Here is a 27,498-nt window from a genome sequence, read left to right as displayed (position 1 = left end):
CAAGTAGACTCATCGATTAAATCAATCGGAGACTCTATATCCTAGATGCGAGCAAACTTCTGGCCAAGGGGCTCATTCGAACCCCTTTCGATGAAAAACTATACTATTTATATACGATTAAAATAATTTTTTATATATAATAATCGATATTGAACCCTCTTCGATTAGTTCTTATATTTACTTCTTTTGGTTTTAAACCCTCTTAGACTTTCGTTACTTCAGCTTTTTACTTATTCTAAAAGAGAAAACAAAAAAAATCTTTAAAAGTTAGAAAGGATTGTAGACATTGAGAAAACTGCAAAGTGATGAGGCTAGGACAATAACTAACAAAGAAATTTCATGGATCGGAGAACGAGAGAATAAGCAAGAACAAAACTTAGGGTTCTTTTCTACTTTCTACTCTAACATATTTTTCTTTTTTTAATGCTTCGTCCTTCTAAAATTGTACAAGGTTAAAAGTTTGAGGCATGTGTTTTACTGATGTTTATTCCATTTTTTTAACATTGTTCTTCCTCTTGTTTTTGAAACTTAACAGTTAATCATTGGGGAATATAATTGAAGTTGATTGACTTGACTAGTGCATATATTCTGAATTTCCTAAAGAAAATTTTTTATAGAAAGTATGATGTTTTGAAACATTGTCCCATGATGTATTAGTTATGAAATCAACATCGTCCGATTAGTGGATCAGAATTCATATATGCTTTTGATAGTAAACATTAAAAAGAGAAACTTGTTTATTTTATACTAAACAAATACTAATTAAAAAGAAATAAAAGAAAAGGAACATAACTGAACTTAAAAACTAATAAAATTTATATTGTCAACAAGTATTGAACCCCGGCACCTTGCACAAACTAAGCAACCCTCTACCACTGGCACCATAGACAGCTTATGTTGATTGGATGACAATTTTATTATTTATATATATGATGTATATATACCCGTATATATAGTGTTTCCGACGAAGTTTGTGGGTGTCGTGGCACCCTCACGGGCCTTAATAGATCCGTCCCTATGAGTGACTATGACCGTATACAATACAAGAGAAGTAGAAAATAGTGTTGGAATTTTTCCTAGTTAGTCAGCGACCTACGAGAATGATTGGAAGTGTGGTATTTTGAGGATTATAAAAACATGTAAGCGGCAATGACTCCAATCTTAGCTCCGTCATTATTAATGCCTAGCGATAGATGCCATGCGTTGCTCCAAAAAGAAAGTCCTTCGATCCTAGCTCCACCACTACCAATATTTAGCATAGATGTCATGCGTTGCTCCCAAAAGAAAGACGTCAAAAAAGGTGATTGCAAGATCATAAGCCCCGTTCGGTTAACCCAGTTTAATTAAACCACATGAATGACTGTCATAGCTGGCCAAAATAGTCACCAAGCAGGAGTCCATATGCTCCACCTCGTCTCAGCCCAACCCATTTTAATTGGATTTGGACTCCTAGCCCATGAAGCTAACCCATTGTTGGGCCTGCATCTATGCAGAATGGCCCGGGGACTTTCCCGGGCCCTGGCCCACCAAAATGGATGGTTCTCAACCCATTCACATCGTCTTGCAGTCAAAATGTTGAACGGATTCGCACACAAGTCTAAAAAGTAAACAAAAGCTGTAAAATACACGATGTGGGAGTTTATTTGTTTTAAGTTATAGCCTGACCATATCTCTTCAAGAAGTGTTTTAGTCCTCTTCTTTTTCCATGTTATTCATGGGCTGTTCGGTATACGGGATGGGATAAGTAGGATATTTCAAAGCACAAAATATTTGATGGAACTATTTTATCCCACCTTTCATATGGGGTAGTAAGTAGGATGAAATAGTCCTAGAATTAGCTAATACCTCGCCCCCAAACATAGGATAGAGTTAATTTTAAATTTATCCCAAAATTATTTATACCTCATCCCCAAATATGGGATAGAGTTAATTTTAAATTTTATCCCAAAATTATTTTTCTTATCCTCTGTCCCAAATGGCCCCTGAATATTGGTTTGTTAGTATAGTTTCCTCATCCAAATTAATTTGCTCTAAAACAAGTTACTTCAATCATTTACAGATTCATTGAGAATTATCAAAAAATCAATTGGATTTAGTATGTTTGGCTCCTTCCGCCACAAGTTTTTGTGTAGTTTTTACCTGTAAAGTTTCAAGAACATCAATTTTTTGGATGTTACACATGAAAACAAGAAGATAATCGAAGGGCAAACTATTGGAAAAATAAAAAAGATGTGCACTAAACTCTTGCTATGCGTGAAACTCGTAGAAGAGTAGAAATTACAATCGAATCAATCTACACGCAAAGAGAAAGTTATTTCATCATATATGTGAAGTATTCTTTAGGCTTCGCATTACAAACTACTATAGCTCATAACTTGTTAAAGTTTCCATCAAATATGACTTACGTGGTATGTGAACAGCACATTTTTCGACCAAAAAATACACACACTAATTATCAGAAAATATGTAAGCGACTTAGATAAGTAAAGTGAGGCACCAGTGGTCTAGTGGTAGAATAGTACCCTGCCACGGTACAGACCCGGGTTCGATTCCCGGCTGGTGCACTATCTTTTGTTTCTTTTTCTTTTGCATTAAATTAGTATTATGGGCAACAAAATAATGCAACCCCTCTTGGTGGCCACTCTTACCTTGTCTCAGATATCTTCATTCCTAATCTCATCTTTGATGTAATAATAATCACAAGACAATACTCATTTTAACAAGTAAACAAAACTAGTTTTATTATTTTTTAAAAGATCATAATCTTGTTGTACAAACATGAACATCAAGGATTCTTTAGGGGAAGTATGTATCCTCATTCTAAGCCAGCAAAAGACCTAAGTTTCTCAATTATAGAGTCTATAGCAGAATGAGAGTTCTTGGTGCCTGTCAATGGCAAATGTTTTGGTGCTTCTGCTCTGTCAAAATAAAATGCCCCACAAACCAACTTCTCTTTTGGTTGTAAAGCCAACCAGACAACTGTATCTGCACCTTCCTCACTACTTCTAAGTTTTCCTTCAAACCTACAAAACATAAATGTCATATTGTTGTGGACTTGATATTATTTTTACAAGGTAATGAATTCATGAAAGACGATTCACTTACGATTTAGAAAAATCCGGCAAGCTCTTGGCAACTCCAGGCGTCTCCGCCCACCCTGGATGCATGGAATAGAAACCAACACCTTTATCCTTGTACATTTCAGCCCATTTTTCTGTCAGTGCAATCTGAAATGAAAGACGTACAATGGATTGAGTTGATGGTAGCTTTGATGAACATGATACAGTTTCATTCTAGAGAGTAAGGAGAGTTGTAATTTAGATGGAGAGCAAACAAGCAAGATACGTGAACGAAATTCTCCTGAAACATGCATGGATGTACATCCAGTTTATCTATACTACACTAAGATACGAAGAATACCACATACAAAAGGTAAAGAGCCAATGTTTTGTCAAAGACCATGTCGTACAATTTTTACTGGGTTCCAAAACATAATGAAAGGGGGAACTCTAAAGCTGTTCCACTGTAAGAAGTTTGAAAGGATTGCTCTCTACTTTATGACGGATTTCTTTAAATATTAACTTGTGGTGCAGGATTCGATGTACTAGCAAGATGGGTAAAAAAGCACTATATTTGCACACATGACTTAAGGAGATCCCATCATCAATTAATTTCTCGGAAGAAACCATATGAGTAGCATTGCAAAATTCGGTTGTGATCAAGGTAAAGGCCTTAATTGGGATCAACAAATCAAATTTCAATTTGCTGTAAGATGAAACTAAAAAGGTTATCTAGGAATGATGGAGACAAACGACCATAGAGATCAAAGATGAAAATACATCTCTTACATGATCATTAAGCTATCAGTAACAGTCTTCTTCTCAGCTACTCATAAACAAGGTAAATGAAATCAGGATATCAGTTTATGAATAATCATCATGCTTCCACACAACACACATTCGGAGGAGACCTTTTGTTAATACTAGTGAACTGGCACATGTGCATGGGTCTGTCAAGTCATGATCTCCTTCCAAAGCAAGTTTGCACGAAATGCAGAGAGATCCGTAACGTCAGTATCAAAGGCCAAGAAAACACCGAATTGTGTGAAGAGCGCATCAGTCAGAAAAGAAAAAGACTCGGACCACACCTCGAACATAGAATTTAAACATGAAAAAGATACTGAAATCACATAGAAGTAGCGATAAAGTATCTGGAAAAAGACCTTTTAACCAGACATTCGAGAAAAAGTTCTACCTTTGTTATTAATTTAAAAGAAGCGAGTGAATAACAGCAAAAAAAGTTTCTTTATGGAGTATTAATAACTAAGAAATGGGAGATTCTGGATGGAGATTGTTCATGGCTCTTCAAGAAACTTATTAGATGGAACTTAAAAGATGCAATAACAGTCGCCAATACTGATGAACCAGTTCTTCCAGGTTGTTTACACCAAGAAGGAGCAATCCGGAGGAAAATCACTTGTTTCTCTTGGATATATAACATTGGAGAATAATGGTTACACGGACTTCATAGCAAAACTAGCTTAATGGAGGAAAATTGGAATAAAGATGAGGTCTACACAGTATCATATGGCACCAAAGCACAAGACACAAGGTACAAAGAGAATGGAAGAGGAAGATAGGCATTTACAAACTCATGTCTATCATTAGAAAAACTTCACTCTGACATAATAGCATTAGAAGAGAGGTTTTTATAGGAGTCAATAGAGTCTTCTCGACTCACACTTACTAAATGCATTGGCACAAACATTATGAACTTAGACACAATGATAAGCACAAAGGCTATGCATCAATCACACTGATATCCTAGAAGTCACATGAATAACATCAAAATGCTTGCACTAAGTAATTCTAGAATATTCAAAATTACTCTCCAACAAACAAGTTTCTTATACGTACCCTTAACCAAGAACATTTTAATTTACCTGAACTCTCTTGTTCCGAGCATACTGTACCACACCATCAAACTTGTCACCGCTAAACTGCAATATAGTTCATCAAATAATAAGTTTTCTAACAAGATCAAGGTATTAAGAAATTGAGAAAAAAAGTTACCTGTAAATCAGTAGTTAATGGAGACGTGTACATTCCACCAGAGGAAACTGTGATAACACGAGCGTCAGGTGAGGCCTTCTCAAGGAGTGGTAACATCAACTCAGTCAAGGTGTAAGTTCCAAGAACATTTGTAGCAAAACTCAGCTCATATCTGTTTAGAAGGATATCATTAACCTTTGAACGGCCGTCTAATGAGAGTTTTTATGAAAGCATTCATGCATTAAAAATAAGCCTGCCTACCCTTCTGGTGTGATGACACGATTAGCCTCAAGTACGCCAGCATTATTAACCTTTTCATATATATATAAAATTAAACTGGTCAAGAAGAACCTAAATCATCTTAGAAGACAGAGTCCAATGAAAAAGTTCACAAATGAGAAAAGGTATACTACCAGGACATGGACAGGCACATTTTTTGAAGAAAACCTGGACGCAAAGGATTTGACACCATTGACTGATGAAATATCACAGACCTGCCAATTTTGAAACAAAATTAACCAACAAACCAAACTTCAAAACATCCTCCCGCACCAATTCAGAACATAGAAGTAAGAACTACCTCCAAGTAGACATTTTTATTTCCAGTGATTGAGTGAATTTTTGTAAGAGCAGCCTCTCCCCTCTCTTTATTACGGCATACCATGTAGACGGTCGCCCCACTTGAAACATTGAAAGACATATCTGTTAGCGATACGTGGAACAAAGTATAGTTCTTGAATTGATCTCTCAATGCCAGCTCTCTGAGAATGAAGAACTAAAGACAAGATAAGCACCGTGACGCGAGACCCTCAGCAGTTGCAAAACCTATGCCGGAATTCGCACCTGTGACAATGCAATTCTTTCCTTCCATTTGAACTTGCATATCTTCTGGCTTGAAATTCTTTGCATGTTCCCTAAATTCAATTATAGCCAAGATTAACTTATTATATCCTTGGAAATTAAAGGGAACCTTTGAGCAATGATAAAGTTAACTCCGTGTGACCTATATTTAGGCAGCCTACATCACACCCCTTGGCTACGGCACTTTGCAAGACCATGGGTGAACGCGGGATGTTTTGCGCACTGGGCTGCCCGTTTCTTCAATGGTATCCTTACAGCGCAAGGAAATTCCAATATACAGCTTCTACTTTTCACACACTTTCAATAGAAGGGGAAAAAACGGAACTTGCTAAAAAAGAAAATCAAGATTATTTGCTAATATCTGAGATCCACCCATCCATTTCTTGAACTTGCTCAAACCTCAAATATAGCAGAAAACTCCATGGCTCAAAAGATAAAATTCCTTTTTAGGTTCTCCAAGAACAAGTTGCTCATACAAAACCACATATTTGACAAATGAAAATTCTTCCACTTCAATTTTCAATTCATTTCCTTCTGCAGAAATGTAAGGTAGCAATGCGTACAATAGACTGTTATGATCCGGTCCTTCCCCAAACCCCACACATAGCGGCGGAAGTTTTAGAGTACTGGCTACACTTCTTAATTTTCAATTCACCAAAATGCTAAAAAGAGGAATTATCAGCTTGATTCAAATGACCAAAAAAACAAATATCCAGAGATACAGTAACCAGTAACAAATTAATCATCATTTTACAGACAGTCAAATCTGCTCCAGTTGATACTCATAAGCAAAAACTAATAAATGATAGTAATTACCCTTCTATGATCTATCACCATGGAGGTAGAAGTCCAACTACGTTCGGCGAAAATTCTTAAATACGTACACATATTAAATTTAGAACTCGATTATTTCCACTTGAAATCATAGCTAGAACCCATAAAGATTAAATCCGGACTTACTGAAAAGCAGACTTAGTGAAATTCATGTACCCATAAAGCCCAAATACCGTAGCTTTCAACGTCTGCAGTTTGGAGAAAAAACAATGATATACACATCAAAGGAAAGAGACAAAAATTCTTGATAAAAAGGGGTATTGACTTGTGTACCTTGACAATAAACATGATGATGAAAATTGTAGTAGATAGTAGTTTTCTTGGATATTTGAATTTGTAAAGTAAGGCTTTCAAGCAATGATCTTTTTTAATCTTTTAATACGACTTTTTTAGTGTTAAAAGTGGAAGGTGAACTTTTTTTTTTTGTGCACTATTCCTTTTTTTTTATATATATGGTACACGTTTTGTTTGTGTGCCATGAAAAAAAATATATAGTGTACAAAAAAAGTGCACCATATAAAAAAAAAAAAAAAGGTATGATGTACTTTTTTTGTGCATCATTATTTTTTTATATGATATACCTTTTTTATGCACTATATGAAAAAAAATATATGGTGCACTTTTGGTGCACCATCCATTTTAATAAAAATATATGATGTATTATTTTGGTGCATCATTCATTTATTTTTATAAGATGCACATTTTTTGTGCACACCTATTTTTTTCAATTATATGTACTATATGAAAAAAATATATATATATAATGCACTATTTTTATGCACCATCCATTTATTTTTCACATTATACATAAAATTATTGCACCATATATCTTTTTTTCATATATGAACATAATTAATGTACTATCTATTTTTTATATATATATTACAAAAAAAAATAGTGCACTAGTAATTATTTTGTATATAGTGCACTTATTTTGTGCATTATCCATTCTATTTTATTTATTTATTTATTTCATATATTGCATTTTTTTTTCTAATATATAGTGATTTGAGTGTATTTTTTCTATTTTCTTTATTTATGTTATATAACACTATTTATTGCACTTTTTTTTATTTAGTACTTATTTAATTTATTTCATATAGTGCACTATTTTTTTTGGTTATATATTGTTCTAAAATTTGAATTTGTTTTTTTAATTTTGTCATGTGTTGCAATATTTTAGTTTACTATCTATTATTTTTCATTGAGAAAATGATCAAATACCCCCCCAACCTATAGTCGAAATCTCAACTGCACACTCAACCTTTCAATTAGACTTATTACCCCCCTGATCTATTTTTTCCTATATTTATTACCCCTAAATGCTGAGCTGGCAAGGAAGGTGAGAACACCTCTTCTAGGCGCGTTGGTTTAGTCCCAGCACGTTCAAAATTAAAAGTTCAGCCTTCCACGTGTATTATACACATCATTTATTGTTTATTTAATGAAATAAATATGGAAAATTACTCTCTCTCTCTTCCAACGATCATCTCTCTTCTTCCTCTTTATATGACCCATGTCTTTCTCTACCATTTTCCTTTATGTTCCAACATTTTTTTTCTTTCTTTAACTTACTTTTTAGTTTTTAATCCCAATTTGTACTTTGATTCTTGAATTTTGTTTTGTAATTTGCTTCAACTATTAATTTAGGATTTTAATTTGATGAACGATTTTGTTGGAATTCATGAAATGAAAAATTCGAAATTGAATAAGCTTTGTATGGATGAATCCGATCCTATGGTCAATGCTGTTGTGAGATGCAAACATGGTATTTTGGTTGACTTGCAAACTTCATGGTCGAAGTCAAATTCGGGAAGAATATTTTGGTCTTGCCCCTACTATGTTGTATGTATTTTGCATTGTATTTTGCTGTCAATTTATATTCAAATTATGATAATGTCCTGATTTAAAAAAAAAAAACATCAGTCTCAAAGATGTAATTTTTTTCTATGGAGGGACAAAGAAAAAATGGATCCAAGGTCAAATTTTATCATTCTAAGATTGGTGAACAAAATCAATGAGTTGGAAGAAGACTTATGGCTTAAAGAGGCCTAAATTGATAACTTGATGTGGGAGAAGAAGCTCAATGGAAGATAGGGATGGTGTAGGTTGAATAGGAAAATATTTTTATGTATTTTGATTTGTGTTGCTGCTATGTTCATGAGCAACAAATGAACTGAAAGTAGTTGCTAGATATGGTCGACTATGGTGTAAATTTTTTATACCTCTCTAAATATATCAAACTATGTTCTATTATGATGTCTTTTGCGTAGTCTTACTTTAGATGTTTGTTGTGCTGCTACTATGTTATTGTTTGCACTTGTGCTGCTGGTATGTTAATGTTTGTACTTTCAGAATTGTGTTGTGTTCCTGCTATGTTGTTGTTTACACTTACAAAATTGTGTCATGTATTGTTGCTATGTTATTGTTTACACTTGTAGTATCTTGTGTTGTTGCTATGTTATTATTTACAATTGTAAATTTGTGTATTGTTAGGCAAAGCCCCGTGCTGCTGCTATGTGTTTACACTGAAATTGTGTAATGACAATGTTGTGTTTCCATTATATCAACTTTACAACCATTTAACACAATAATAATGGGTAATGACAACATTCATCAACAAAACATTCCAACTTCACACAATATCATCATTCATACCAACCATTAGGCTCAACATAATCATTCATACCAACCATTAGGCAACATTCATCAACAAAATATATATACAGCGTTTTAATTATTTTTCAACACCAAAATAAAATTATTTTCATGTCAACTGATCTAACTTAAAACAAGTGCTTAAAATAATCAACATCACTACAATTTTCAGGGCATCTTGGACTTTGAAGAAGTGTTCTTTTGACTTGGATTATTTGAACTGTTTCCCACATTCTTCTTTCCTTTCTTCTCTTTAATCTCTTGTAGTTTTTTTGTTGATATTGCTGCTTTGCCATTCCATTTCAGCTTACTGGTAGAAGTTGGTGTATAACTAATATTACCAGTTATATCAGCTAATCTTGTTACCCTTACTTGACCAGTAGAGCAGATCTTACTGCTAGGCATGCCAGGCTACAGTGAAGAAAAAAATTTAGTCAAAGACTCATACATTAAAGACTCATAAGTACATAAGACACAACACAGCTAGATACTTATATTTAGGACTTTGAATCCATTTTCAGCTTGGAACACACCCATTTTCATTACTTTTGACCTTTTCAATGGAGCTGTTTTTTCCCTATCATCACCCCTTCCTCTTTTAGTAGTACCAGCCATTGAAGATGGTGCACAATAATCAGAAGGTGCAGAATAGGATGCTGGAAAAACAGTAGGTGCAGAAGATGTTAGTGTTGCATTTTTTGGTCTCCTTCTTCCTTTTTATTGTTGTTGACATGCTCGAACGATTTCTGATGGAATTTTCTATACATATAAAAAGAAGAGAGTTATATAAAAGTTATTGATCTTTTATATTAGTACAAGTGTAATATTACCTTTGGCCTGCCTCTTTCTCTACCTGAACCAACACTGACTTGAGGAGGTGCATTTGATGTTTCTGGTGTAGTTGTCTACATATTAAAATAATATTAAGAAATTTGAGAAGCAAGTAAGTAATACACTAAATTAATTGTTAAACTTACCTTTGGCCTGCCTCTTTCCCTGCTTGAACCAGTACTGACTTGAGGAGGTGCATTTGGTGTTTCTTGTGTAGTTTTCTACATATTCAAAGAGATCTCCATATTAAAATAATGTTAAGAAATTTGAGAAGTAAGATAAGTAATATAATAAATTAATTGTTAAACTTACCTTTGGTCTGCCTCTTCCCCTGCCTGAACCAATAGGTGTTACTGATGGTGCAACACTTGATTCTGCTGATTGTGCTCTTATAGGGCACCTTCTTTTGTTGTGGCCTTTAACATGACACAAACTACATGTCATTACAAGTCCAGTTCTAGACAATTTTTCAGATTTCTTTGTTTCTCATCTTCCTTCTTCCTAGAGTTAGATGGCCTGCCATGAAAGGTACTTATTTCAGGTGGTGCAACAGTAATATTTGATGAAACAGGTCACATTTCCATGTTTGTTAATGGTGCAAGCACATTGGCATAAGTCCTCAAGTATGTTTCCTTACTGTAGCAGCTGTCAATATAGTCATACAAAGGGTGTTTCTTGAACAATAGTGCAGCCACACCATGTGCACATGGTATGCCCTTTAACTGCCACAACCTACAACTACATGTCCTCTTGACAATATCCACTGTGTGTTGGCAAAGCCCTTCTTTCACTTCAAAACCAGCCACTCCATTAAACTCAATGGTACGATTCATAGCCTTGTTGATATTCTCCTCTAAAATCTTCAAACACATTGGTGAGTAATTACTAGACCAGGTATTTGGAAACTCCCTTAGAGTGCCTATTCTTGTCATCATCTTCACTCTTATTTCTTCAAGCATAGAAATGATGGTCTTGTGCCTAGCTGCCAAGATCCATGCATTAAAACACTCACTCATGTTGTTATCCACTGAATCACACTTTACTTCTGTGTTAAAGTAAAGTTTGCACTAGTAATTAATGTTGAAGTACATTAAGTCTTCCATCATTTCTTCAGGACCAAGCAACTTCATCTGTTGTATGTTCTTCCTCAATTGAGACTCAAATGTACTTTTTTCTATCTTCCAAAATTATTCTTCTTTGAAGACCTTTCCAGTCCTTAGCCCAATTAGCTAAGATGTGTCTTGCACATCTTCTATATTCAGATTGAGGTAACACCTCCTCTATTGCTGCAAGCAGTCCCTTCAGTAAACATACATAACAAAAAAAAAGGGTGAAGTTAGGGCATAATTGCATATATACTAAGTTAAAAGTAAAAAAGAAATGAGGTTAAACCTAAATAATGTACATACCTTCTGCATATCTGTAATCAGGGTGAGACCTTCACCTTCTCTAAGTCTTAGGTCATCCCTAATACACCTAACAAACCATGTCCAGGTGTTTGTGTTTTATTTTTCAACTACTGCCCAAGCAAGTGGCACCATCTGGTTGTTTCCATCCTTGGCCACAGCAACTAACAATTGGCCTTTACAAATACCCTTAAGAAAACAACCATCTAAACCTATGCACTTTCTACATTGTACCCATGCCTTTTTCAAAGCATCAAAGCAGATATAAAAACTGTGGAATTTTGGTTTACCTGCTTCATCAGCCTCACCAAGTTTGACAACACAACTGGTCCCCGGGTTTGTCTTCAACAGTTCATCTTTGTAGTCAAGGATTCTTCCAAATTCTACAACATGATCACCCATTATCTCTTTCAAGACTTTAGTCCTTGCTCTTCTCACAATGGTCTTACCTACATAAAGTTTGAACTTTTTTCTAATCAACTCTTGCAACTTGAATACTCTTATGTTGGGTTGCTCAACTATTCTTTCTCTGAAGGTTTCAGCTAAGAACTTTGCATTGCACAAGTAATTTCTGGTTGTCTTGTTGCAAGTATGCTTTGGAATGTAAGTTCTTATCATGAAATCATTTGTTGTCTTGTCAAGACCTGCATATAAAAGTCATGGACAACCATCCTTGCACCTAACTCAAAACTTTTTTTGGCTCATTTACCCACTTCTCCACAAGAACCCTTTTTTTTATTGCATATTTAGTCACTGCTCTTCTAAATTCACACACATCTTTAAACACCATACCCAACTGCCAAACAACTTCCTTTGCAGTTGGGTCATGAATGATTTTTTGTTTTGTTGTCCTATTTTTTGACAACTTCACACTTCTTGCTCTACCAGAATCAATCACTTCATGTTATTCATCACCATAACAATCATCTTCATCTAAAAAAAACTATCCTCATCAGAACTTGCAAAGTAAGGCTCATCACTTCCAAGCCTTCCTTCATGACTTACTCTACTTGTTTCAGTTTCATTAAAATCTAGATCTGGTCCTACTTCACCTACTGGTACCTATTCATTGTCAGTTGGTACTCTCTCACTTCTTTTCCTCCTTTGAAACTTTCTCTTTTCAGCTCTCAACTCCCTAGCCTCCTCATGTATATCACTACCATACTCCTCTTCATCATCATTTCCAACTAATTCTTCTTCTAACTCAATATTATTCTCAGTAGAATAATCTGAACCCTCTACTTCTTCTAAAAAATCAGATCCAGCAGGACCAACATCTATACCATCTATTGCAGCATCACTTGTTGCAGCAACAGTTGATGCAGCAGGACTTGGTGCAACAGCCCTTGGTGCAACAGTAGTTGATGCAGTAGTGAAATGAGGTGTGGTATTAAAAGGAGATGTGGTTGGAAAAAAAGAAGAAGCAGGGTCCTCCACATTTAAATGGTCCTCACCTACCCTAAAGTTAGGCCTAACATTAAAAGATTCACCAGATTCCTCCAAATCCCCAGGACAAACATTTTCTAAAAATAAAGGTTTGGGAAGAGGGGGGCCACAATATCTGGCTCATCAACTAAATGGTTGACAAATACCTCAACTACATCCCCATCTTCCAAGGAGGACATCATGTCAAAAATATTCATATCATTATCAACATTTACCAAAATGAAATAGTTTGGTGCTTTAATACTAAAAGTGCAACTTGTGCTATATCCTAATTTTTTGATATAGTCTTTCAACTTAAAATATGACATCTTATCTACATCAACATTAAAAAATTCTGTTACTAACCCCACCCCCCTTATAAACTGGTTTCCTCCCACTAAAATATAAGACTCCACTATGGTACCATCTTAGAGTTATCAACGTAAAACCATTCATGTCTTACCTGACGACAATAAAGAATCAAATAAGACATTGTAGCATAGCAGAAACATTTTGAAAAAATAAAAATAAAATTCATGAACATGTTACATAATTCAACACCAAAATAACAAGATATTAACATGGCCGTGCTATTAAACACCATTGATTTTCAAATTTTGTCATGTTAACAATAAATCAGAGAAAAGCCCTAATTTCTAATAAACCAACTTAAACAATTAACAAAAATCGTAATTTTGGGGTTTAGCATAAAACTCTAATTAATTTTAACTCAGTTTTGGGAAAAATCACTCAAACTAATAACATATTAACATGCACGTCCTATTAAACACAACTGAAATTTTAAATTTTCATATTAGGAGAAAAGCCCTAATTTCTAATAAAACCACTTAAACACTCAACAAATCATGTACTTACGAACGGATTATGCTATTAATCGAACACTTAGACAACGTTATAACAGAAAGAGTCAGTTAATTTCACTCAATTAATTTGTAAAATTGGAGATTACCTAAGAACCCTAATTCAATTTTTTCAGTTTAGAAAAAAAAACACCTTGATACAACAACAAGATAATTGTTTGAAAATCCACAACCAAAATGTTTTGATTAGAACAAAAATCACCCAAAAAATTGATGAAATCGCGATTTAGAAAGTAGAGAATAGAGGGGAGAGGAGAAGAGAGAGGAAAGAGGAAATGAAATTGAAAAAATAAAAGAGATATTTTGTTTTGTTTAGGCGTGGGCCAGGCACGTGAAATGCACGAAAGTCTTTTTACTTAGTTTATGTTGCTAGCTCAGCAATTAGGGGGGGGGGGGGTAATAAATATAGGAAAAAATAGATCAGGGGAGTAATAGGTCTAATTGAAAGGTTGAGCGTGTAGTTAAGATTTCAATTATAGGTTGGGGGGTATTTGATCATTTTCTTTTTTTCATTTAGTGCATTGGAATAGTGCACTATCTAGCATTTTGATGCAGTATCTACATTTTTCATACAATATCATAAATTTTTTATTTTGTATATACTAAATTGACACTTTCTTTTATTGTATATATTAATTTTGCACTTTGTTTATAATTTTTTTCACATAGTACACTAAATTTGTGCACTGTTTAATATTTTTATATAACAGATAGCGCATAATATTTGTGCACTATCCATATATTCTGACGCATCTTACTCTAACATGTCAAGGTCATTCACATTGATAAGACATTTCAATATGGTGCATATTTTTTGTGCACTATATCAAAAGTTTAGTTTCTTCAATGGATATTAAAAAATTCTATATAAAGAGAACAGAGCATACTTCATCTTCATCACTTCAACATCTTTAATTTTTTTATAATTCAACTAAATTTTTATTCATTTGAGTCTTAGAGAATGAGTGAACGTGTCAAAGTTGTACTTTTTTGGGACGGTGAAGTTATCCACGAGGGTAATACAATATATTATAGTATTTCTCCCAAGTGCAATGTCAAGTATCCAATTTCAATCGGTCATGAAGAATTTGTTGATTCAATTTTTAGAACGATGAAAATTAAACGTGACGATTATGATCTATTTATAATCAGACAATACTCAAATTCCTTCACATCACAAGGACTGATAAATTATGGGAAATGGATTATCAGTGAGGATGAGTCATTGACTGAATTTGTAAGGGCTCCTTGTGATTATATCAGTCAAGTAAAGTTAAACATTCTTCAAGTTTATGTTAAGAAGGAGCGAACGACTCGTCGTGCTCACTCTCCTACACAGACGAATGTCTATACACAACTTGAGAATCCAACTAGTGTTGGTGATGCCCGTTTAACTCATTATAGTAATTTTTTTGATATGAATGCTTCTCAATACATCATGTCGGATAACATGGCAACACAATCTTCAATACCCGATCTGAACGAAACTTTGAATGAAAGTGACCGGTAATGTCCATGAATTCATTTTATTATTAATAATTTTTATTATCACTGCTTTGTTAAACATTTGTTAAGTCATATTTTTGTTATATTTTTTTCAGGAGCTTAACTCTGCATGAGATAAATAATGATGAATTTTTTTGACGAGATTATAATTATGGTCAATCATCACAGCTTGAATTGATGGACAATGTTGGAACATCTTTAAATATTTCTCTGTCATTGAATTTTGATGCTATCGACTATTATCAGTATGAAAAATATAATCAAGCTTATATTAATTTATATTTTTTGACATGTATTGAAAATATTTAACTATATAAAATACAGGGATAGTGTCATGCGAGATAAACATGTTGTTCCAGAAGATATTGAAAATGGTGATCAAGAAAATTATGGTGAATTGTCACAGAGTGATGATAGTGCGCCTAATAATGCCAATGGAGGTGAATGCCCCTATGCCGATATGTTTGTGGATATGCATGAAAATGCTTTTGTCCCTGCAGATGTGTGGTGTGAACCGACTGATTTTTTAAATGATAATTTTTTTTCTTGTTAGTCAGATGTTGTTCAAATAAAAAAAAGATCTACAATGAGCGGTTAAACTCTATCATATTAAAGAAGGGAGGGAATTTACTGTTGTTAAGTCAGAAAAAAAGTCTTCAAAATTTGTTGCAAACGCGTAGATCAAGGTTATTCTTTCAAACTTTGTGCTACCAAGAATAGTAATAATAACTTGTGGAAAATCAAAAAATACATCGGCGAACACAGTTGTAATATGGGTGATTGTCGCGAAGCTCACAAAAATTTGGATATAGACATGATTGCAACTGTTCTTGTGCCGTATAGTGAAAAAACACCGAGGTACTAATTCTTATCGAGTTCATTTGACTATAAAAAAAATACTTATCTTTTCTTTTATAATTATTAAGTGTTGTTGTTCACATGTATCCTATCAAAGAATGTCAAATCTCCGTTCTCAATAAGTACCGCAAAATAATTAGTCGGCGAAAGGCATATCTTGGACGAAGTCTATGAAAATTGGGAGGGTTCATTTCGTGAATTGCCAAGGTACATCGCTGCTATGAAATACTTCAATCCAGGCTTTGTCGATAAATGGCGATTCGAACACCATGAAGGAGTTAATGAACGCATTTTCAATTATGTGTTTTGAACGTTTAAGCCATGTTAATAGACCATGATACATCTGGTGTGAAGTATCTACTCTCTCATTTTGCATTCAATTCACTCATGCTAGGTGTCAAGGTCAAAACAAAAGGATGAAAATATTCAAGTGTTGAAAGAAGTAGAGCATCTGGTTGAAGGACACAAAGTGAAGGCAATGCTGCTTTTATATGGCTTTCCAAAGTAATCTTCTTCTGACTTCTATTCTTTCACATAAGTGATCTTTTAATGGATTCAATAAAGAATTCCTCCAATTCATCTAGTAATTTTTAAGAGAGTCAATTGGAAATATATCTTATGTTCTTCATCTAATTAGAAATGAATCAGCATTGTCGTATTTGATGCAATAAACTGTCACAAAATGCTACTCCCTCCGTTTCATAATAAATAAATTATTGAATTTTGGCACACATATTAAGGAAAAAACATTAAAGATATAAATTTAACACAACTTTCCATTTTTACCCCAAAAAAAGAAAAAGTTGACCTTGTAATACCTTTTCAAAAGTTAATTGGTTGTCAAATCATAAGGGTAAATTTGAAAAAAAAATTCAATGATTCACTTATTTTGAAACACCAATAAATACCCCAACAATTCACTTATTCCGAAACGAAGGAAATATTTTTTAATACAAAAAAATATTAAAAAAAAATAGAGAAGTTAGCATACCAACTGAAGGAGAGAAGCTGATTTTTTAATTCAAAGGCCCTCCACGTTATTACTCCACGTTGTTACCCCACGTTGTTACCCCACGTTGTTACCCCACGTTGTTGAAGGATGATTAACTATTTTCTTTTCAAGTGAAATGGACTAGGGTGAGGGAAGAGGGACCAACGGAGAAGCTTTAGGAAAGGGGAGGGGGGACCATCGGAGAAGGATTTTTAATTGGAAAGAAGATGAGGAACAACATGAAGGGTAGGGTAGAGTAAGGGTGATATTTTTTTTAACAATGGTGCACTTTTTTTGTGCACCATATTAAAAAAAAACAGATGGTGCACTTTTTTTGTGCACCATGTACAAAAAAAGTGCACCATCCACTTTTAACTCTGTTAGTTGCAAACGTTAGAAAAAATATAATATGGTGCACAAAAAAAGTGCACCAAGTCTATTTTGATTACATTCTACTTTGATAATATATTTTCATCACTTTTTAAAATTTGTGACATATTTAGATCGCGGGCTCACTTTTTTACAAGTCTCTCACAAGTTTGCTGGCCTTGTCTTGTTCCACGTAAACAACAATCTTACCGCGATTTTATTCAATTCCCTTGCACCAGATATTCCTATTTTTGTTTTACATTATTAGTACCTCATTACTTAAAACAATTGATTGCATTGAATTTGTCCATAATAAATACTATTACTACATGTACTGGCCTGGAAACCTTGTGTTTATTTTGATTCGTCAATGTCATTTTTTATCCTTGTATTTTACGGAGTTTTGATCAAAGACTTGAACTCAATTACAAAATAGGAGTTTAAGCACCTTCTGATTTAATGATGGAATGGATTTGAATAAATTTAAATATTAATTTTAAATTTTTTAAAAATATTTTTTTCTAAAAATTTAGAGATATTACGTCGTCAACTAGATACTGATACAGTCTCATTTTACTTAATCCTCTTCCTAAAAACAGTAGTTATTTCAATATACTTGTTCAATGTGTGAAATCAAAATAATTTATCATTTTTTCTAATAATATTCTTATCATTAAAAGACTACATAACGTATTATTAATCAAATTTAAAATTTTAAAATATAATTAGTAATGTTAGTTTAATAAAATAAGCCTCTAATTACTAATAAATGTTTTTATTTAGGAGTAATTTTCATGGACAGTCACCTATGTTTTGAAAATTACCTATAAATATCACTTTTATTTTTTTTAGGACAAAAATATCACTCAACTATCCTTATTTTCCTCAAAATATACTTGATATTTCAAAAATATTTCTTCTCTCCTAGTTAACATGTCATGTCATTAAAATTTCTTTTCTTTTTTTTGTAATCAAAATTTTTATTAATCACCAAAGAGCATTAAAATCTACAACAAGCAACATCCAGCTTGTTCATTTCATATATAACATCAATACAAATTCACATTCTAACTACTCTAAACACGGTCAACAACTATTACTGTCAATAAAAATAACAAACTTTCACCAAAAAAAAAAAAACTAGAGAACAAGGCCTAGCAGATAGCTTTTCAAGTCTCCAGTAGCTCTCACAATATAGATGCATACCATTTCTTTGGCCAGCTCTTCAGGTGCCCTCTGCATTTTGTCAAATATCCTAGTGTTCCTCTCTGTCCAAATAGTATAAAGAATTTTAGTACAGACTTGTTTCAATAGTTTAGCCCTCTCAAAAAAACCACTGTTGAAGATGCACATTGGTAGGTATTGGTACTTGCAGCCATCTAAATACTCTTAACTAGAGTTGTGTAGTGAAATAACAATCCCAAAATAAATGAGCACTAGTTTCTGAAGAGGTCTTATTGAAAACATACTCCGGATCAATATTGATACCCCATTTGGCAAGCTTATCCACTGTGTTCAAATTACCATGCAAATATATCCACAAAATAAAAATAGCCTTAGGCCTGGCTATGATTTTGCACATGAGATGTTTCCATTCTTTCTTTGATAAGTTCCCTAATGATTGCTTATAAAATTGTATGATTAGACTGTATTTGGAGTCGGCAATCTGCAATTCTTTGACCTTGTCTCTTGCAGCAAAGAGTTTCTTGGTCATCCAACTTGCTTGTTGTGGCACCTGCACTTTCATAAAATCTCCATTTTTTATATAATAACTGTGAATCCACCTTATCCATAATTTATCTTTCTTTTGTGATAACTCCCAACAAGTCTTTGCTTTAGCACACTAATTCCATAACTTCCAATTAAGAATGTGCAAGCCTCTTGCTGAAACTGGTAAACACATTTTCTCCCATGCTACCAAAGCCCTTTTAATGATTGTATTAGTCCCTGACCAGATGTAGCTTCTGCAATAAGCCTCAATAATTTTGGTAACTTTGGCAGGTATCAAAAATTTTTGAGCCCAGTAAGCTTGAATGTCAAATATCACTATCTTGACTAGCTGAACCCTTTCTGCCTAGGATAAAATTTTTGTTGTCCAGGAGGTAATTTTTGCCACTATCTTCTCAATTAGAGGTTGCCACTGACTGCGAGTAGGTTTCTTTGATGCCAGGGGATGCCTAAATATTCAACAAAGTAGTTGATGTGTAAAAGTTTGAATTATTTTATTTGGTACTTTTCAAAGTTTTTCTAATTTATTTATTTCACCACTTAATAATATTTTTAAAACTCAAGGTATTTATATGAATTAGTACTAATTTAATAATTTTTGGTTATTTATTTCATATACTAAAGATTCTTAAAATGTAAAAGAAACAAAAATGATGACTTTCGAATTTTCATATACGTACTAAATAACTATTTTTGAAGGAAAGAAAAATTATTTAGTCATGAAACAAATTAATTTTTTTAAAAAAATATTAACAAAATAATCTAATATTACAAATGAATCTTTAAAATAGTACCCAACCAATTATCGCTTGCTTTTTGTGGGTTTAGGATAAGGAAACAATATAATTGGCGTTTAATTATATAATAAGACAAAATATAGAATAATAGAAATAAAAATTAATATGAAAAAGCTACATTAAAAATAATAAATTTTTGTTTTCTAAAGTATTTTGCCTATGTTAACTTTGCGGATTTATTTGATTCGTTTATGAATTTACTTGGGGAAAATTCGCAAGACAAATTCAGTTTTTATCTTTTTTTTTATCAAAAAGATCTTGCTTAAAATTTTGTAAGCTATCTACATGCGAATTAAAATTTTCAAGTGATAATCACCTTTAAGAGTTTTCGATCAAATTTTGTTTGACAAAAAAAAAACTTAGATTTTCTCCTTTAAATTTTTTTGATAGAAAAATTTGTAGGTCTTTTATCGAATTAGCTTGGTCGAAAAATTTGTAGAGAATTAAAATTTATAAATTTGAATAAATGAATTTGAAGAATTAAACAGGTTTATTATTAAGAAAATAAGATTTTAACATGGCATACCAAGCAGGAGAGAAGAAGGTTTAAAGTGTTAAATATTTTTTGAGAAAAATAGAGATAGTTGGGTGATATTCTTACTCTAAAATAAATAAAAATAATATGTATATACAATTATCAAAACATGACAGACTATCTATGAAAATTACCCTTTAAAGGAAGTGCCAAGTAAAATGACGGACAGAGACGCTACCTTTTATTGATCAACCAAGGATTGGCTAGTGCAGTGCAGTAGGGCGTACCACGTGAAAATGGGTAACCACCTAACTTGGAGTGATTCGTTTCCCTTTTAACTATGGAGTATTTGGCTGTCCAGAAACGATAACCTCTTCAATAGCAACAAACACCCTATGCCAACCAAACAAGCGCAGGAGAGAGCCATTGAGTATAAATTTTAGAGAGGGAAACATAGAAACATCAGGAATAACTTAAGCTCAAACCATTGCTAGATTCCCCCGGATGAAGGGATGAAACTCAACGTTGATGGTTCATTTGACTCGAATTCGAATGTTGGAGGGGCTGACCGTTTACTTAAAGATATGCATGGGGACTGCGTATGGGGCTTTAATGCTAAATTTGCTGCTCAATCTCCTCTACATGCGGAAACATTAGCCTTGTACTTGGGGCTTAAAATAGCAAAGAAAATGCATTGTACTAAGCTTATTGTAGTCACATATTCCATTACATTGGCCTCAGCTCTTAATGATGCAGTGGTATCCGTTAACAACTTACTCATAATGTGCAGTTAATGATGCAGTGGTATCCGATAACAACTTACTCATAATGTGCAGGGATCTTCTTCAGGAGTTGGGGATCACGTTGATACACCATGAAGATAGGAGGGATAACGGAGTTGCGGATACTCTAGCTAAGGAAGGCAGGAAGAAGGCAGTACTTTTGTTTTTTGAAGAATGAACAGTTCTACCTTTGTTTATTCGTAAAGCTATTGCAATAGACAAAGAAGGAACTTCTTTTGCTAGGCAGCTTATTAACCTTAACTCTAGTACGGTGTTGACTAATAACCCCCCTTTTGTAAGGCATTGTGTGCCAGTAGTTCCTAATATGTGTACTATGTGTAATATTAATAGCTTAGTCGTTGATCCGGCAGGGTCATATCTACAGCTTTGTACTACGTATGATGCATATTAAGTAATGAATAAATTCTCTTTCAAACAAACAAATAAAAAGTTATAATGATGTCATTGAAGTCAAATTAGATTTTAGGAGTTTCGACCATCAAACTCTCCTAAAAATTCGAGCCGATCGCAACGGACCAAGAGGCTCCTTCCGACCACCAGTGGCATTTATCTTTTATTTATATATTATGTATAGATTTTTTTTTATTTTTTAAATCTTATTTATACATAAATATTTACAAATTATCCGACGAAACGGAGTCATCGCTTCACATGCATAACATGCGTCCGTCCATGTATCAGGTAAGTCTATGTCTTAAAGCAAACTTAGAGAAAGTACTCCTATCAATTAGTGTTTTTTTTACGCTAAACATTTCATACTGAAATAGTGGTGACAAATGGACGGATCGAATGTTATTAGGAGCACGTTGAAAACGAAATATGCCATACAAAAAGATGGGCAGGTCGAATTCATGTTTATAACGTGTGGGTTGGGTGGTTCAAATAAATATGAGTTGAAACTGCACCCATCACTAATCATACACTCGGTGGGGATAATGTACCACTCTCTATCAAGTCATGTCTGCCATGACTATTTCCTATCTTCTGAGTTTGTGAACCAAGGAAAGAAGCCAGAAAACCATTTGTTCTCTTTCCCTTCATTTTCACATTTCTGAATTCTGATCATTCTTTTTGTTCTTCAAGCCATACATAGTAAGTGTTAATTCCTGGAGTAGGCTTACCTTGATGCATAAGCCATATGGTCACAAGATTTTCAAGCTATATTGTTGCAAATCAGAGTTTGCTAACTTCTTTCCCTGCCATTTCACCAGTTAATACTGCAGACTTGGAGAATATCATCTTGAACAAGAAAGTTAAAAGTTCCTTTAACAATGCATGTAGCAGGTTCAAACAGTAGGAAACTGCAGCTTATCAGCAGCAACATATAGGGTAAGATCCTTCTATTTAATGCTAGATTTTTTACATCTGATTAACAAAAAAAAAAAGAAAAACCGTGATTCGCATTGTAGAGAAAGTTCTTTGTAAGGAAAGCTGGGAGCAACAATATTGCAGACATTTCTAATTTGCTATACAACTGCTTCAGAAATTAACGCTGGAAAAAGCCCAGACTAAGAAGGAAGACTACAAAAATGAGCGAGCTGACTTAGAAATCTGAACAGCAACAATATACAGTAAAGATGCATCACCTAAACACAATATACAGCCTCAGCGGTGAAGAATAAAAAAATCAAACCAATATATGCAGAAATGTTACTCATGAAAATTTGTGTCGTGGAAAGCCTTTTCTTTCAGCTTCTTCAACTATCCCTTAGGAAACATCTTTTACCGCGTCCAATAAATTTCATCCTATTTCAGCAAAACGAAATGTTAGAAATCCGTAGCTTTCAGAATTGACTGGCAATCATCTAAAGCAATATACTTGTCAACATTGATATTTCCGAACAAAATATGATTACATAAGAACATAGGATCATTGCTCGCTCCCTTGATTGCTATTGGATGTAACATATACATACTTCTTTTGTATCAACAAGCTACTTACTGATGCATGACATTTTTCTGTGGTCCTCCTAACTTCTTTTTTTTTCTTTTACTGGAAGTCGAAGTCTCAAGATGTCCTGTACTTATGATTGCTTTCACTTTTGGAAAACAACTACATCTAGCACTAGTATCTCAATTCTACGAAATACCTGATTCTAAAGGCCGACTTATTAGATTCATGAAACAACTCCAACAAATTAAAACATGGAAGAGAATCACCAATGGAAATTATAAATGGTATTGGCAGCTGCAAAGATTTTTGGAGACATCTGTTGTCTTTGGAATTCCAGTCGTTATTTTTCATATATCAATGAACTCTTCCAAATATCACAAAAACTTATACCAGAAATGAACTCTATGCCAGAAATGATATCAATAAGACTGACAAAATACCAAAATTGATAATGCCAGGACAGATGTAGTTTTATGTGAAGTCATTCTACTGCATTCACAACAGTAGCATTTACTTTCCAGCATATTCTCTTTCTAGTTTGAAAACTCTGGAAATTTTAAAATAACATGGTAATATCGCCTCCCTTATATCTATCAACTACACCTCAATCCTAAATTAGTTGGTGCAACTGACAACAACAACAACAAACCCAGTGTATTCCCACCTAGTGGGGTCTGGGGGGTAAGATGTACGCAGTCCATACCTCTACCTCTAAAGAAGTAGAAAGGCTGTTTCCGATAGACCCCCGGCTCAAGTCACGAGAGACCACACAAACTCATAGTAAAGCACAGAACTAGATTACATAACATAAATGCGGCACCCATAAGTATTAGAAAACAGAGGAAAGCACACAGCTTCGTAATAAAACATGGAACACGGAATCATAACAAGAATAAAACCCCCACCCAGTAATTCCCTACACTAGCGACCCAAACCGGCCCTAGTCTTCTGCCCTAATTTGCGTCCTCCAGACCTTCCTATCTAGGGTCATGTCCTCGGTGAGCTGTAATTGCTCCATGTCCCGCCTAATCACCTCACCCCAGTACTTCTTCGGCCTACCCCTACCCCTCCTAAAACCATCCAACGCTAGCCTCTCACACCTACGAACCGGGGCATCCATGCCCCTCCTCTTCACGTGTCCGAACCATCTCAATCGGGCTTCCCGCATCTTGCACTCCACTGGAGTCACACCAACCTTCTCCCGGATAGTCTCATTCCGAACTCTATCCCCTCTAGTCAGCCCACACATCCAGCGCAACATCCGCATTTCTGCCAAGTTCATTTTTTGGATGTGGGAGTTCTTAACTGGCCAACACTCCGCTCCATACAACATGGCCGGACGGACTACCACCCTGTAGAATTTGCCTTTCAGCTTGGGCGGCACCTTCTTATCACACAACACCCCCGACGCGAGCTTCCACTTCATCCATCCCGCCCCAATACGGTGCGAGACATCCTCGTCAATCTCACCATTACTCTGGATCACGGACCCAAAATACTTGAAACTATCCCTCTTACCTACCTCCTGTGATTCCAGCTTCACTACTACCTCATTCTCCCGCCTCATGTCATTAAACTTGCATTCCACATGCTCTGTCTTACTTCTGCTCACCCTGAACCCTTTAGACTCAAGAGTTTGCCTCCACACCTCTAATTTGTCATTCACACCCCCTCGAGTCTCATCTATCAGAACTACATCGTCTGCAAAAAGCATACACCAAGGCACCTCCCCTTGAATACGCCGCGTCAACACATCCATCACCAACGCAAACAAAAAGGGACTAAGAGTAGATCCCTGATGCAAACCTGTCAAGACAGTGAAATGCTCTGAGTCTCCTCCCGCCGTCCTCACCTGAATTTTCGCTCCATCATACATATCCTTAATTGCTCTGATATATGCCAGCGGTACTCCACTCACCTCCAAGCATCTCCAAAGCACCTCCCTAGGGACTTTGTCGTAAGCCTTCTCCAGGTCGATAAACACCATGTGCAGGTCCTTCTTCCTTTCCCTATACTGTTCCACCAACCTCCGCACTAGGTGAATTGCCTCCGTCGTCGAGCGGCCAGGCATAAATCCAAACTGGTTTTCCGAAATAGACACTATCCGTCTCAGCCTCACCTCGACCACTCTCTCCCAAATCTTCATAGAGTGACTCAATAACTTAATCCCCCTATAGTTATTGCAACTCTGGATGTCACCTTTATTCTTATAGAGAGGGATCATGGTACTCCACCTCCAAGCCTCGGGCATCTTTGCCGTCTTGAAGATTTCATTAAACAATCCAGTCAACCACCTTACACCAGCCTCTCCAACGAACTTCCAAAACTCCACCGGTATCTCGTCCGGCCCCGTCGCCCTACCCCTTCGCATCCTGCGAACAGCCTCTCTAACCTCTTCTACCTTAAAACATCTACAATAGTTAAAATCCCGACACTCCTCTGAGTGCTCCAGTTCCCTTAACACAATAGCTCTATCCCCTTCGTCATTCAAGAGCCTATGAAAGTACGACTGTCATCTAGTCTTAATGTGGCCGTCCTCCACCAACACTCTACCGTCCTCCCCCTTAATGCACCTCACCTGATCGAGGTCACGACCCTTCCTCTCCCTAGCCTTAGCGAGTCTAAACAACTTTTTCTCCCCTCCTTTCCCCTGTAACCCTGCATACAAGCTCTCAAAAGCGGCCGTCTTAGCTGCCGTGACTGCTGACTTAGCGTCCTTCCTAGCTAGCTTGTACTCTTTCCTGTTTACCCGCTTTTCTTCTTCGTCCTTACTCTCAACCAATTTAGCATACACCCCTTTCTTGGTCCCCACTTTCTTCTCCACCTCTTCATTCCACCACCAATCCCCCCGATGATGCCCGGTCCGGCCCCTAGAAACACCCAACACCTCACTTGCATTCTCCCTGATGCACCTAGCCGCCCTATCCCACATACTATCCACGTCCCCCCTACACTCCCACACCCCCATTCCCGCTAACTTCTCCCCTATCTCCCACGCATTCACTGGCGTCAAGCCGCCCCACTTGATTCTAGGTCTACACTCCTTACTCCTCCTCTTTCTATTCTTCTTTATACCCAAATCCATAACCAAGAGCCTATGCTGGGTAGAAAGATTCTCACTCGGGATGACCTTACAGTCCTTACACAATGCCCTATCCCCTTTCCTAAGCAACAAAAAGTCAATCTGGGTCCTGGCTATCGCGCTTCGAAAGGTGATCAGATGATCGTCCTTCTTCGGGAAGCCCGAGTTCACCACCACCAGCCCAAAGGACCTCGCAAACTCCAATAGAGTAGCCCCCTCTTCATTTCTCTCCCCAAAACCAAAACCACCATGCACATTACCAAAGCCTCCCAGTAACGCCTCGATGTGCCCGTTGAAATCTCCTGCTACAACAATCTTCTCTGAGCTAGGCACGCCTCTCACCACCTCCTCCAAAGCCTCCCAAAACCGCATCTTCTCCTCCTCCTCCGATCCCACTTGCGGCGCATAGGCACTACACACGTTCAGGGTAAACCCCCGAATGACCAACTTAATAGTCATCAACCTATCGTTGATCCTCTTCACCTCTACTACCTGACCTCTAAGCTCTTCATCTACTAAGATGCCAACTCCATTCCTACGCCTCTCGCTCCCAGAGTACCACAGCTTGTAACCATCCACCTCCCTAGCCTTAGACCCTACCCACTTGGTCTCTTGAACACACGCAATATTGATCCTCCTCTTCCTAAGAATCTTCACAAGCTCTATGGACTTACCCTGAAGGGTTCCTATATTCCAAGACCCAACCCTCAGCCTACCATCACTATCCACACACCCTCCACCCCCCCCCCCGCGGCCAAACCTTGGCCTCCCTCCCCCTCCCGCCCTTTCCTCATCCCCCGCCCCCACCACGGCCCCATGCCCCAACCCCCTCGGACATGACCCTATCCCACCATTACAGCCCACAGCCACAACTACACGAAAGTATAAGAAAATATAAAGATATAAACGATGGTAGTAGCAAAGCAGCAGCAAGAAATACAAGGCTCACACAAATTCAAAGGAATAATCCAGGAACAAAACTAAACTCAACTAGAGAGCAAACACCACTGGACTCAACACCCACAGCCCCAAAAACAGATTCCCAAGC

General features: G+C 35.7%; 2 protein-coding genes, 1 long non-coding RNA gene and 1 other non-coding gene across 10 annotated transcripts in view; 2 read left to right on the top strand and 2 right to left on the bottom strand.

Moving 5' to 3' along the window:
• The first annotated feature begins 2,493 nt into the window (after window positions 1-2,493).
• Window positions 2,494-2,564, top strand: TRNAG-GCC. Its single transcript has one exon. It is a non-coding gene; the product is annotated as a tRNA-Gly (tRNA).
• Window positions 2,565-2,714: 150 nt separating this feature from the next.
• LOC107855598 (dehydrogenase/reductase SDR family member 12) lies at window positions 2,715-7,207 on the bottom strand. Of its 2 annotated transcripts, XM_016700614.2 has the most exons (10): window positions 7,020-7,207; window positions 6,873-6,934; window positions 5,846-5,965; window positions 5,632-5,731; window positions 5,465-5,545; window positions 5,313-5,362; window positions 5,073-5,223; window positions 4,943-4,999; window positions 3,106-3,227; window positions 2,715-3,023 (listed from the first exon to the last, which is right to left on the bottom strand). In XM_016700614.2, exons 1-10 carry the CDS (start codon window positions 7,032-7,034, stop codon window positions 2,816-2,818), a joined length of 966 nt encoding a protein of 321 aa, XP_016556100.1. In that variant the 5' UTR covers window positions 7,035-7,207; the 3' UTR covers window positions 2,715-2,815. The 2 variants fall into 2 exon arrangements, with proteins under 2 accessions (XP_016556100.1, XP_047266853.1); XM_047410897.1 differs by lacking the exons at window positions 6,873-6,934; window positions 7,020-7,207 and adding an exon at window positions 6,729-6,853.
• A 15,053-nt stretch (window positions 7,208-22,260) lies between these two features.
• LOC124897691 lies at window positions 22,261-22,986 on the top strand. Its single transcript, XR_007054508.1, has 3 exons — window positions 22,261-22,566; window positions 22,686-22,803; window positions 22,884-22,986. It is a non-coding gene; the product is annotated as an uncharacterized LOC124897691 (long non-coding RNA).
• Window positions 22,857-27,498, bottom strand: part of LOC107855590 (type IV inositol polyphosphate 5-phosphatase 3) — a 31,745-nt gene continuing 27,103 nt past the window's right edge. For all 6 annotated transcript variants that reach the window (XM_016700605.2, XM_016700606.2, XM_047410895.1 and 3 more), the window contains one exon: window positions 22,857-23,220. In XM_016700605.2, the coding sequence (XP_016556091.2) occupies window positions 23,197-23,220 (24 nt within the window). In that variant the 3' untranslated portion in view covers window positions 22,857-23,196. The remainder of the gene's footprint in view (window positions 23,221-27,498) is intronic.

Source organism: Capsicum annuum, chromosome 4 (assembly GCF_002878395.1).
Source record: "Capsicum annuum cultivar UCD-10X-F1 chromosome 4, UCD10Xv1.1, whole genome shotgun sequence".
Classification (NCBI taxonomy): domain Eukaryota; kingdom Viridiplantae; phylum Streptophyta; class Magnoliopsida; order Solanales; family Solanaceae; genus Capsicum; species Capsicum annuum.
The sequence above is the reverse complement of the archived record's forward strand: the minus strand, read 5'-3'. Positions and strand labels throughout refer to the sequence as shown.

What these genes read in the sequence shown, in the direction of transcription:
- LOC107855598 (XM_016700614.2), bottom strand. An exon ending in TTCACTAAGTCTGCTTTTCA is followed by an intron (nt 5,966 to 6,872) that starts GTAAGTCCGGAT and finishes AATTGAATTTAG; the next exon opens with GGAACATGCAAAGAATTTCA. An exon ending in ATAAAAATGTCTACTTGGAG is followed by an intron (nt 5,546 to 5,631) that starts GTAGTTCTTACT and finishes CAAAATTGGCAG; the next exon opens with GTCTGTGATATTTCATCAGT.